The sequence below is a fragment of the Babylonia areolata genome, chromosome 33 (genome assembly GCF_041734735.1).
Source record: "Babylonia areolata isolate BAREFJ2019XMU chromosome 33, ASM4173473v1, whole genome shotgun sequence".
NCBI classification, from domain to species: Eukaryota; Metazoa; Mollusca; class Gastropoda; order Neogastropoda; family Buccinidae; genus Babylonia; species Babylonia areolata.
In genome coordinates this window covers 13,512,340-13,526,496 of record NC_134908.1, presented here as the reverse complement: position 1 = coordinate 13,526,496, position 14,157 = coordinate 13,512,340, and the positions used below count along the sequence as shown (strand labels likewise).

Here is a 14,157-nt window from a genome sequence, read left to right as displayed (position 1 = left end):
CAGGGGACACAACCCCATTGACTGCACAGTACACAGGGGACACAACCATGCTGACTGCACAGTACACAGGGGACACAACCCCACTGACTGCACAGTACACAGGGGACACAACCATGCTGGCTGCACAGTACACAGAGGACACAACCCCACTGACTGCACAGTACACAGGGGACACAACCACACTGACTGCACAGTATACAGAGGACACAACCCCACTGACTGCACAGTACACAGGGGACACAACCACACTGACTGCACAGTATACAGAGGACACAACCACACTGACTGCACAGTACACAGAGGACACAACCCCACTGACTGCACAGTATACAGAGGACAGAACCCCACTGACTGCACAGTATACAGAGGACACAACCATGCTGACTGCACAGTATACAGAGGACACAACCAGACTGACTGCACAGTACACAGAGGACACAACCCCACTGACTGCACAGTACACAGGGGACACAACCACACTGACTGCACAGTATACAGAGGACACAACCCCACTGACTGCACAGTACACAGGGTACACTACCACACTGACTGCACAGTACACAGGGGACACAACCCCACTGACTGCACAGTATACAGAGGACACAACCATGCTGACTGCACAGTACACAGGGGGCACAACCACACTGACTGCACAGTATACAGAGGACACAACCCCACTGACTGCACAGTATACAGAGGACACAACCACACTGACTGCACAGTACACAGGGGACACAACCATGCTGACTGCACAGTACACAGGGGACACAACCCCATTGACTGCACAGTACACAGGGGACACAACCATGCTGACTGCACAGTACACAGGGGACACAACCCCACTGACTGCACAGTACACAGGGGACACAACCATGCTGACTGCACAGTACACAGGGGACACAACCCCATTGACTGCACAGTACACAGGGGACACAACCATGCTGACTGCACAGTACACAGAGGACACAACCCCACTGACTGCACAGTACACAGAGGACACAACCCCACTGACTGCACAGTACACAGGGGACACAACCCCACTGACTGCACAGTACACAGAGGACACAACCACACTGACTGCACAGTATACAGAGGACACAACCATGCTGACTGCACAGTATACAGAGGACACAACCACACTGACTGCACAGTACACAGAGGACACAACCCCACTGACTGCACAGTATAGAGGACACAACCCCACTGACTGCACAGTATACAGAGGACACAACCCCACTGACTGCACAGTACACAGGGGACACAACCCCACTGACTGCACAGTATACAGAGGACACAACCACACTGACTGCACAGTACACAGGGTACACTACCACACTGACTGCACAGTACACAGGGGACACAACCACACTGACTGCACAGTATACAGAGGACACAACCCCACTGACTGCACAGTACACAGAGGACACAACCCCACTGACTGCACAGTACACAGGGGACACAACCCACTGACTGCACAGTACACAGGGGACACAACCCCACTGACTGCACAGTATACAGAGGACACAACCATGCTGACTGCACAGTACACAGGGGGCACAACCACACTGACTGCACAGTATACAGAGGACACAACCCCACTGACTGCACAGTATACAGAGGACACAACCACACTGACTGCACAGTACACAGGGGACACAACCATGCTGACTGCACAGTACACAGGGGACACAACCCCATTGACTGCACAGTACACAGGGGACACAACCATGCTGACTGCACAGTACACAGGGGACACAACCCCACTGACTGCACAGTACACAGAGGACACAACCCCACTGACTGCACAGTACACAGGGGACACAACAACACTGACTGCACAGTATACAGAGGACACAACCCCACTGACTGCACAGTACACAGGGGACACAACCACACTGACTGCACAGTACACAGAGGACACAACCACACTGACTGCACAGTATACAGAGGACACAACCCCACTGACTGCACAGTATACAGAGGACACAACCACACTGACTGCACAGTACACAGAGGACACAACCCCACTGACTGCACAGTATAGAGGACACAACCCCACTGACTGCACAGTATACAGAGGACACAACCATGCTGACTGCACAGTATACAGAGGACACAACCCCACTGACTGCACAGTACACAGGGGACACAACCCCACTGACTGCACAGTACACAGAGGACACAACCACACTGACTGCACAGTATACAGAGGACACAACCCCACTGACTGCACAGTACACAGGGGACACAACCCCATTGACTGCACAGTACACAGAGGACACAACCACACTGACTGCACAGTATACAGAGGACACAACCCCACTGACTGCACAGTACACAGGGGACACAACCCCATTGACTGCACAGTATACAGAGGACACAACCACACTGACTGCACAGTACACAGAGGACACAACCATGCTGACTGCACAGTATACAGAGGACACAACCCCACTGACTGCACAATACACAGAGGACACAACCATGCTGACTGCACAGTATACAGAGGACACAACCCCACTGACTGCACAGTATACAGAGGACACAACCACACTGACTGCACAGTACACAGAGGACACAACCCCACTGACTGCACAGTATAGAGGACACAACCCCACTGACTGCACAGTATACAGAGGACACAACCATGCTGACTGCACAGTATACAGAGGACACAACCCCACTGACTGCACAGTACACAGGGGACACAACCCCACTGACTGCACAGTACACAGAGGACACAACCACACTGACTGCACAGTATACAGAGGACACAACCCCACTGACTGCACAGTACACAGGGGACACAACCCCATTGACTGCACAGTACACAGAGGACACAACCACACTGACTGCACAGTATACAGAGGACACAACCCCACTGACTGCACAGTACACAGGGGACACAACCCCATTGACTGCACAGTATACAGAGGACACAACCACACTGACTGCACAGTACACAGAGGACACAACCATGCTGACTGCACAGTATACAGAGGACACAACCACACTGACTGCACAATACACAGAGGACACAACCATGCTGACTGCACAGTATACAGAGGACACAACCCCACTGACTGCACAGTATACAGAGGACACAACCACACTGACTGCACAGTACACAGGGGACACAACCCCACTGACTGCACAGTATAGAGGACACAACCCCACTGACTGCACAGTATACAGAGGACACAACCACACTGACTGCACAGTATACAGGGTACACTACCACACTGACTGCACAGTACACAGAGGACACAACCACACTGACTGCACAGTACACAGAGGACACAACCCCACTGACTGCACAGTATACAGAGGACACAACCACACTGACTGCACAGTACACAGGGTACACTACCACACTGACTGCACAGTACACAGAGGACACAACCACACTGACTGCACAGTACACAGAGGACACTACCACACTGACTGCACAGTACACAGGGGACACAACCACACTGACTGCACAGTATACAGAGGACACAACCACACTGACTGCACAGTACACAGAGGACACAACCACACTGACTGCACAGTACACAGAGGACACAACCCCACTGACTGCACAGTACACAGAGGACACAACCCCACTGACTGCACAGTACACAGAGGACACAACCCCACTGACTGCACAGTACACAGAGGGCACAACCACACTGACTGCACAGTACACAGAGGACACAACCCCTCTGACTGCACAGTACACAGAGGACACAACCATGCTGACTGCACAGTGCACAGAGGACACAACCCCACTGACTGCACAGTACACAGAGGACACAACCACACACTGTCAATGTTTTTCACACGGAGATATAGATAGATTGATAGATAGATAGACAGATAGACAGACAGATAGATAGACAGATAGATAGATAGATAGATATACACACATATTCATCATTTGTCTTCCTGTGGCTGTTTTGGAAGGTGCTTGCAAAAAGTCAAGTAACTGACTGTGCATCCATTGAAGATATCTGAATTTTTTTTTTTTTATGTGGTTGTTGATGAAGACAAATTCCTAATTCCATGTCCAACATCTCTGTTCTGAATGACTGAAGGGTGATTATTTTATAAAATAAAATGCTGACAGATGCGAGAATGTGAACACTCATACATATATACTTTTTTATACCAACACACACAGACATTCAGAAAACAATCCACACACATGCACACAGCAGGGTGTGCACACACAACACTGTCACACCACGGTGGAGGACAGAAGATGTACAGAAACCCACTCTATATGTACAGAAAACACTGACACAGACAGTGCTCAGTACCAATGGAGCACCATCTCATTTTTTCTCATTTTTTCCTGTCATCAAGTGTATTGTTACAGGACCAAAGTTGATTTTTCTGCTGAATTTTCCTGCTTTGTAGCAGTGGTTTTTTATATGCACTAAATGCATGCTGCACATGGGATCTCTCTTTTTCATTTCTTCTGAAAGACTAGCACCCAGACCACCATTCAAGGTACAGTGGAAGACCCCCTGGCAGGTAGGAACTGAAACCTGTGACACTGACACTAACTTCCCTGTCACTGAAACCTGTGACACTGACTTCCCTGTCACTGAAACCTGTGACACTGACACTGACTTCCCTGTCACTGAACCCTGTGACACTGACTTCCCTGTCACTGAAACCTGTGACCTGACACTGACTTCCCTGTCACTGAAACCTGTGACACTGACTTCCCTGTCACTGAAACCTGTGACACTGACTTCCCTGTCACTGAAACCTGTGACACTGGCACTGACTTCCCTGTCACTGAGTTTCAGTTTCAGTTTCAGTAGCTCAAGGAGGCGTCACTGCGTTCGGACAAATCTGTATACGCTACACCACATCTGCCAAGATACCTGTGACACTGACTTTCCTGTCACTGAAACCTGTGACACTGACACTGATAAACCTGTGACACTGACATTGACTTCCCTGTCACTGATACCTGTGACACTGACTTCACGGTCACTGAAACCTGTGACATTGACTTTCCTGTCACTGAAACCTGTGACACACTGATTTCACTGTCACTGATACACTGTGACACTGACTTCCCTGTCACTGATACACTGTGACACTGACGTCCCTGTCACTGAAACCTATGACACTGACTTCCCTGTCACTTAAACCTGTGACACTGACACTGACTTCCCTGTCACTGAAACCTGTGACACTGACTTCCCTGTCACTGAAACTTGTGACACTGACTTCCCTGTCACTGAAACTTGTGATACTGACGTCCCTGTCACTTATACACTGTGACACTGACTTCCCTGTCACTGAAACCTGTGACACTGACTTCCCTGTCACTGACACCTGTGACACTGACTTCCCTCTCACTGAAACTTGTGACACTGACGTCCCTGTCACTTATACACTGTGACACTGACTTCCCTGTCACTGAAACCTGTGACACTGACTTCCCTGTCACTGATACCTGTGACACTGACTTCACAGTCACTGAAACCTGTGACACTGACTTCCCTGTCAGGTAGGAACTGAAACCTGTGACACTGACTTCCCTGTCACTGAAACCTGTGACACTGACTTCCCTGTCACTTATACACTGTGACACTGACTTCCCTGTCACTGAAACCTGTGACACTGACTTCCCTGTCACTTATACACTGTGACACTGACTTCCCTGTCACTTATACACTGTGACAGCCATGGAGTGGAGAACAGCAGGACTCACAGCTGGTCGATGTCCATACAGATCTGGATGGCAAAGTCAGTGGTCCATTCATCAGAGCACACAGCAGAGTCCTGTTCCCTGTAGCGGGCCCACAGCATGCCTCGCTCCTCCTCCTGCACTGAAACTGTACACACCTCATCACTGCACACACCTCATCAATATACACACCTCATCAATGTACACACTTCATCACTGTACAACAGGGCACACCTCATCACTGTACACACCTCATCACTGTACACATCTCATCACTATACACAGGGCACACCTCATCAATGGACACACCTCATCACTGTACACTGGGCACACCTCATCACTGTACACAGGGCACACCTCATCAATGTACACACCTCATCACTGTACACAGGGCACACCTCATCACTGTACACAGGGCACACCTCATCAATGTACACACCTCATCACTATACACAGGGCACACCTCATCAATGGACACACCTCATAACTGTTCACTGGGCACACCTCATCACTGTACACAGGGCACACCTCATCAATGTACACACCTCATCACTGTACACAGGGCACACCTCATCACTGTACACAGGGCACACCTCATCAATGTACAAACCTCATCACTGTACACAGGGCACACCTCATCAATGTACACACCTCATCACTGTACACAGGGCACACCTCATCACTGTACACAGGGAACACACCTCATCACTGTACACAGGGCACACCTCATCAATGTACACACCTCATTACTATACACAGGGCACACCTCATCAATGGACAAACCTCATCACTGTACACACCTCATCACTGTACACAGGGCACACCTCATCAATGTACACACCTCATCACTGTACACAGGGCACACCTCATCAATGTACACACCTCATTACTGTACGCTGGGCACACCTCATCACTGTACACAGGGAACACACCTCATCACTGTACACAGGGCACACCTCATCACTGTATACAGGGCACTATACACACTTTATCACTGTTACACAGGGCACAACTCATCACTGTACACACTTCTTTACTCTACACTATACACACCTTATCATTGTACACACTTCATCACTGAACACACCTCATCACTTTTACACAGGGCACACCTCATCACTCTATATACCTCATCACTGTACACATGTCACACCTCATCACTGTACACATGGCACACCTCATCACTGTACATAGGGCACACCTTATCACTGTACACACCTCATCACTGTACACAGGGCACAACTCATCACTGTACACACCTCATCACTGTACACAGGGCACACCTCATCAATGTACACACCTCATCACTGTACACATTTCATCACTGTACACAGGGCACACCTCATCACTACACACACCTAATCACAGTACATAGGGCACACCTCATCACCATACACACTCCATCACTGTACACACCTCATTACTGTACACATCTACCTCATCACTGTACACACCTCATTACTGTACACAGGTCACACCTCATCACTGTACACACACACCTCATCACTATACACACCTCATCACTATACACATCATTATACACAGGGCACACCTCATCACTGTACACTGTAAACACCACATCACTGTACACAGGGCACACCTCATCACTGTACACACCTCATCATTATACACAGGGCACACCTCATCACTGTACACACCTCATCACTGTACATAGGGCATACCTTATTACAGTACACAGGGCACACCTCATCATTCTACACATAGCATACCTCATCACTGTACACAACTAATCATTGAACATAGGGCACACCTCATCACTACACACACCTCATCACTGTACGTAGGGCACACCTCATCACTGTACACACCTTATCCCTCTACACAGGGCACACCTCATCACTCACACCGACAGCAGTGCTGTAGCCAATACTCATACCATGTACTCACAACAGTGCTGTAGCCAATACTCACACCATGTACTCACAGCAGTGCTGTAGCCAATACTCACACCATGTACTCACAACAGTGCTGTAGCCAATACTCACACCATGTACTCACAACAGTGCTGTAGCCAATACTCACACCATGCACTCACACAATGTACTCACAGCAGTGCTGTAGCCAATACTCACACCATGTACTCACAGCAGTGCTGCAGCCAATACTCACACCATGTACTCACAACAGTGCTGTAGCCAATACTCACACCATGCACTCACACAATGTACTCACAGCAGTGCTGTAGCCAATACTCACACCATGTACTCACAACAGTGCTGTAGCCAATACTCACACCATGTACTCACAGCAGTGCTGTAGCCAATACTCACACCATGCACTCACACCATGTACTCACAACAGTGCTGTAGCCAATACTCACACCATGTACTCACAGCAGTGCTGTAGCAAATACTCACACCATGTGCTCACAGCAGTGCTGTAGCCAATACTCACACCATGTACTCACACCATGTACTCACAGCAGTGCTGTAGCCAATACTCACACCATGTACTCATGTACTCACAGCAGTGCTGTAGCAAATACTCACACCATGTGCTCACAGCAGTGCTGTAGCCAATACTCACACCATGTACTCACACCATGTACTCACAGCAGTGCTGTAGCCAATACTCACACCATGTACTCACAGCAGTGCTGTAGCCAATACTCACACCATGTACTCACACCATGTACTCACAGCAGTGCTGTAGCCAATACTCACACCATGTACTCACAGCAGTGCTGTAGCCAATACTCACACCATGTACTCACACCATGTACTCACAGCAGTGCTGTAGCCAATACTCACACCATGTACTCACACCATGTACTCACAGCAGTGCTGTAGCCAATACTCACACCATGTACTCACACCATGTACTCACAGCAGTGCTGCAGCCAATACTCACACCATGTACTCACACCATGTACTCACAGCAGTGCAGTTCATCCTCCCCTGTCTTGCAGTCCCAGCGCCCATCACACACGGCCTTCTCCGGAATACATTTGTAATTGTCACACATGAACTCTGTGGAAAGGCATGTTCCTGGAAATGAATCACATGGTCTTTGGAATATTTTTGTTGTCACTGTTGTTAAAAAAAAAAATAAAAAAACAAACAAACCATGTTTATAAAATAATAAACATTTCTTTCTTTAAACTTTGGTTAATGCAACATCTGACAGTGAGTGTGTGTGTGTGTGTGTGTACATGAGCGTGTGTGTGTGTGTGTGTGTGTGTGTGTGTGAGCAGGAATGAAAGAGTAAGAAAGAGAAAAAGAGACAAGACAAGACAGGACAAGACAAGACAACATTCTTTATTGTTTAGGATAACAGATAAGTACTGGTGTGCTTTCTTTACATCCAGTCCCCACCCTGAACAGGGTCTACACCACACAATATGAAACAAAGTCAAAAGCATGATGATAATAGAATAGGACAAAAGAACACAGGCAAAAAAGCAACACATACATCAGACTAAAAGAATTATGTTGTTGGGTAGTGAAGGAATGAGAAAAGGAGAGGGGAGAGTAAAAGAGGTGGAAGGTAGGTACAGGGAGAAAGACAGAGAGACAGGCAGACAGTGAGAGATAAAAGGAATGAGAGACAGGGAAACATAGCAATACTGACACAGAGAGACAGACAGTGAGAGATAAAAGGAGTGAGAGACAGGGAAACATAGCAATACTGACAGAGAGACAGACAGACAGTGAGAGATACAAGGAGTGAGAGACAGGGAAACAGCAATACTGACAGAGAGAGACAGACAGACAGTGAGAGATAAAAGGAGCGAGAGACAGGGAAACAGCAATACTGACAGAGAGACAGACAGACAGTGAGAGATAAAAGGAGTGAGAGACAGGGAAACATAACAATACTGACAGAGAGACAGACAGAGGGAGATAAAAGGACTCAGAGACAGGGAAACATAGCAATACTGACAAAAAGAGAGACAGACAGTGAGAAATAAAAGGACTCAGAGACAGGGAAACATAGCAATACTGACACAGAGAGAGACAGACAGTGAGAGATAAAAGGAGTGAGAGACATGGAAACAAACCAATACTGACACAGAGACAGACAGACAGTGAGAGATAAAAGGAGTGAGAGACAGGGAAACATAGCAATACTGACAGAGAGACAGACAGAGAGAGATAAAAGGAGTGAGAGACAGGGAAACATAGCAATACAGACAGAGAGACAGACAGTGAGAGATAAAAGCAGTGAGAGACAGGGAAACATAGCAATACTGACAGAGAGACAGACAGAGAGAGATAAAAGCAGTGAGAGACAGGGAAACATAGCAATACAGACAGAGAGACAGACAGTGAGAGATAAAAGGAGTGAGAGACAGGGAAACATAGCAATACTGACAGAGAGACAGAGATAAAAGGAGTGAGAGACAGGAAAACATAGCAATACTGACAGAGAGACAAACAGTGAGAGATAAAAGGAGTGAGAGACAGGGAAACATAGCAATACTGACACAGAGAGACAGACAGACAGAGATAAAAGGAGTGAGAGACAGGGAAACATAGCAATACTGACAGAGAGACAGACAGAGAGAGATAAAAGGAGTGAGAGACAGGGAAACATAGCAATACTGACACAGAGAGACAGACAGTGAGAGATAAAAGGAGTGAGAGACAGGGAAACATAGCAATAATGACAGACAGAGAGACAGACAGACAGAGATAAAAGGAGTGAGAGACAGGGAAACATAGCAATACTGACAGACAGAGAGACAGAGATAAAAGGAATGAGAGACAGGGAAACATAGCAATACTGACACAGAGACAGAGATAAAAGGAGTGAGAGACAGGGAAACATAGCAATACTGACACAGAGAGAGACAGAGAGTGGGAGATAAAAGGAGTGAGAGACAGGGAAACATAGCAATACTGACAGAAAGAGACAGACAGTGAGAGATAAAAGGAGTGAGAGACAGGGAAACATACCAATACTGACAGAGACAGACAGACAGACAGACAGAGATAAAAGGAGTGAGAGACAGGGAAACATAGAAATACTGACAGAGACAGACAGACAGACAGAGATAAAAGGAGCGAGAGACAGGGAAACATAGCAATAATGACACACACAGAGACAGACAGTGAGAGATAAAAGGAGTGAGAGACAGGGAAACATAGCAATACTGACAGAGATAGACAGATAGTGAGAGATAAAAGGAGTGAGAGACTGGGAAACATAGCAATACGGACACAGAGAGACAGACAGTGAGAGATAAAAGGAATGAGAGACAGGGAAACATAGCAATACTGACAGAGATAGACAGATAGTGAGAGATAAAAGGAGTGAGAGACAGGGAAACAGCAATACTGACAGACAGACAGAGATAAAAGGAGTGAGAGACAGGGAAACAGCAATACTGATAGACAGACAGAGATAAAAGGAGTGAGAGACAGGGAAACAGCAATACTGACAGACAGACAGAGATAAGAGGAGTGAGAGACAGGGAAACAGCAATACTGACAGACAGACAGAGATAAAAGGAGTGAGAGACAGGGAAACAGCAATACTGACAGACAGACAGAGATAAAAGGAGTGAGAGACAGGGAAACAGCAATACTGACAGAGAGACAGAGATAAGAGGAGTGAGAGACAGGGAAACAGCAATACTGACAGAGAGACAGACAGAGATAAAAGGAGTGAGAGACAGGGAAACAACAATACTGACAGAGAGACAGAGAGAGATAAAAGGAGTGAGAGACAGGGAAACAGCAATACTGACAGAGAGACAAACACTGAGAGATAAAGGAGTGAGAGACAGGGAAACATAGCAATACTGACACAGAGACAGACAGACAGACAGAGATAAAAGGAGTGAGAGAAAGGGAAACATAGCAATACTGTAAGAGAGACAGACAGACAGAAAGAGATAAAAGGAGTGAGAGGCAGGGAAACATAGCAATACCAACAGACAGAGAGACAGACAGTGAGAGATAAAAGGAGTGAGAGACAGGGAAACATAGCAATACTGACAGAGAGACAGACAGAGAGTGAGAGATAAAAGGAGTGAGAGACAGGGAAACATAGCAATACTGACACAGAGAGACAGACAGACAGAGATAAAATGAGTGAGAGACAGGGAAACATACCAATACTGACACAGACAGACAGTGAGAGATAAAAGGAGTGAGAGACAGGGAAACACACCAATACTGACACAGAGACAGACAGAGGGAGATAAAAGGACTCAGAGACAGGGAAACATAGCAATACTGACACAGAGACAGACAGTGAGAAATAAAAGGACTCAGAGACAGGGAAACATAGCAATACTGACACAGAGAGAGACAGACAGTGAGAGATAAAAGGAGTGAGACAAGGAAACACACCAATACTGACACAGAGAGAGACAGACAGTGAGAGATAAAAGGAGTGAGAGACAAGGAAACAAACCAATACTGACAGAGAGACAGACAGTGAGAGATAAAAGGAGTGAGAGACAAGGAAACACACCAATACTGACAGAGAGACAGACAGACAGTGAGAAATAAAAGGAGTGAGAGACAGGGAAACATAGCAATACTGACACAGAGACAGACAGAGAGAGATAAAAGGAGTGAGAGACAGGGAAACATAGCAATACTGACACAGAGAGACAGAAAGTGAGAGGTAAAAGGAATGAGAGACAGGGAAACATAGCAATACTGACAGACAGAGAGACAGACAGACAGAGATAAAAGGAGTGAGAGACAGGGAAACATAGCAATACTGACAGAAAGAGAGACAGAGATAAAAGGAATGAGAGACAGGGAAACATAGCAATACTGACAGAGAGACAGAGATAAAAGGAGTGAGAGACAGGGAAACATAGCAATACTGACAGACAGAGAGACAGAGATAAAAGGAATGAGAGACAGGGAAACATAGCAATACTGACAAAGAGACAGAGATAAAAGGAGTGAGAGACAGGGAAACATAGCAATACTGACAGAGAGACAAACAGTGAGAGATAAAAGGAGTGAGAGACAGGGAAACATAGCAATACTGACAGAGACAAACAGTGAGAGATAAAAGGAGTGAGAGACAGGGAAACATAGCAATACTGACACAGAGAGAGACAGAGAGTGAGAGATAAAAGGAGTGAGAGACAGGGAAACATAGCAATACTTACAGAGAGACAGACAGTGAGAGATAAAAGGAGTGAGAGACAGGGAAACATAGCAATACTTACAGAGAGACAGACAGTGAGAGATAAAAGGAGTGAGAGACAGGGAAACATAGCAATACTGACACAGAGAGAGACAGAGAGTGAGAGATAAAAGGAGTGAGAGACAGGGAAACATAGCAATACTGACACAGACGAAGACAGACAGTGAGAGATAAAAGGAGTGAGAGACAGGGAAACATAGCAATACTGACAGAGACAGACAGACAGACAGACAGAGATAAAAGGAGCGAGAGACAGGGAAACATAGCAATAATGACACACACAGAGACAGACAGTGAGAGATAAAAGGAGTGGGAGACAGGGAAACATAGCAATACCAACAGACAGAGAGACTGACAGTGAGAGATAAAAGGAGTGAGAGACAGGGAAACATAGCAATACTGACAGACAGAGAGACAGACAGACAGAGATAAAATGAGTGAGAGACAGGGAAACATACCAATACTGACACAGACAGACAGTGAGAGATAAAAGGAGTGAGAGACAGGGAAATACACCAATACTGACACAGAGAGACAGACAGTGAGAGATAAAAGGAGTGAGAGACAGGGAAACATAGCAATACTGACAGACAGAGAGACAGACAGACAGAGATAAAAGGAGTGAGAGACAGGGAAACATAGCAATACTGACAGAGAGACAGAGATAAAAGGAGTGAGAGACAGGAAAACATAGCAATACTGACAGAGAGACAAACAGTGAGAGATAAAAGGAGTGAGAGACAGGGAAACATAGCAATACTGACACAGAGAGAGAGACAGACAGTGAGAGATAAAAGGAGTGAGAGACAGGGAAACATAGCAATACTTACAGAGAGACAGACAGTGAGAGATAAAAGGAGTGAGAGACAGGGAAACATAGCAATACTGACACAGAGAGAGACAGAGTGTGAGAGATAAAAGGAGTGAGAGACAGGGAAACATAGCAATACTGACACAGACGAAGACAGACAGTGAGAGACGAAAGGAGTGAGAGACAGGGAAATATAGCAATACTGACAGAGACAGACAGACAGACAGACAGACAGAGATAAAAGGAGCGAGAGACAAGGAAACATAGCAATAATGACACATAAAAGGAGCGAGAGACAGGGAAACATAGCAATAATGACACACACAGAGACAGACAGTGAGAGATAAAAGGAGTGAGAGACAGGGAAACATAGCAATACTGACAGAGAGAAAGACAGAGAGAGATAAAAGGAGTGAGAGACAGGGAAACATAGCAATACTGACAGAGAGACAGACAGATAGTGAGAGATAAAAGGAGTGAGAGACAGGGAAACATAGCAATACTGACAGAGAGA

General features: G+C 46.6%; 1 protein-coding gene across 9 annotated transcripts in view; it reads right to left on the bottom strand.

Annotated features, from left to right (window-relative positions):
- The window catches only part of LOC143277261 (uncharacterized), a 214,330-nt gene that overhangs the window by 30,203 nt on the left and 169,970 nt on the right, over positions 1-14,157 (bottom strand). For all 9 annotated transcript variants that reach the window (XM_076582044.1, XM_076582046.1, XM_076582039.1 and 6 more), the window contains 2 exons: positions 8,590-8,700; positions 5,717-5,840 (listed from right to left, as the gene is read on the bottom strand). In XM_076582044.1, coding sequence (XP_076438159.1) covers positions 5,717-5,840; positions 8,590-8,700 — 235 coding nt within the window. The remainder of the gene's footprint in view (positions 1-5,716; positions 5,841-8,589; positions 8,701-14,157) is intronic.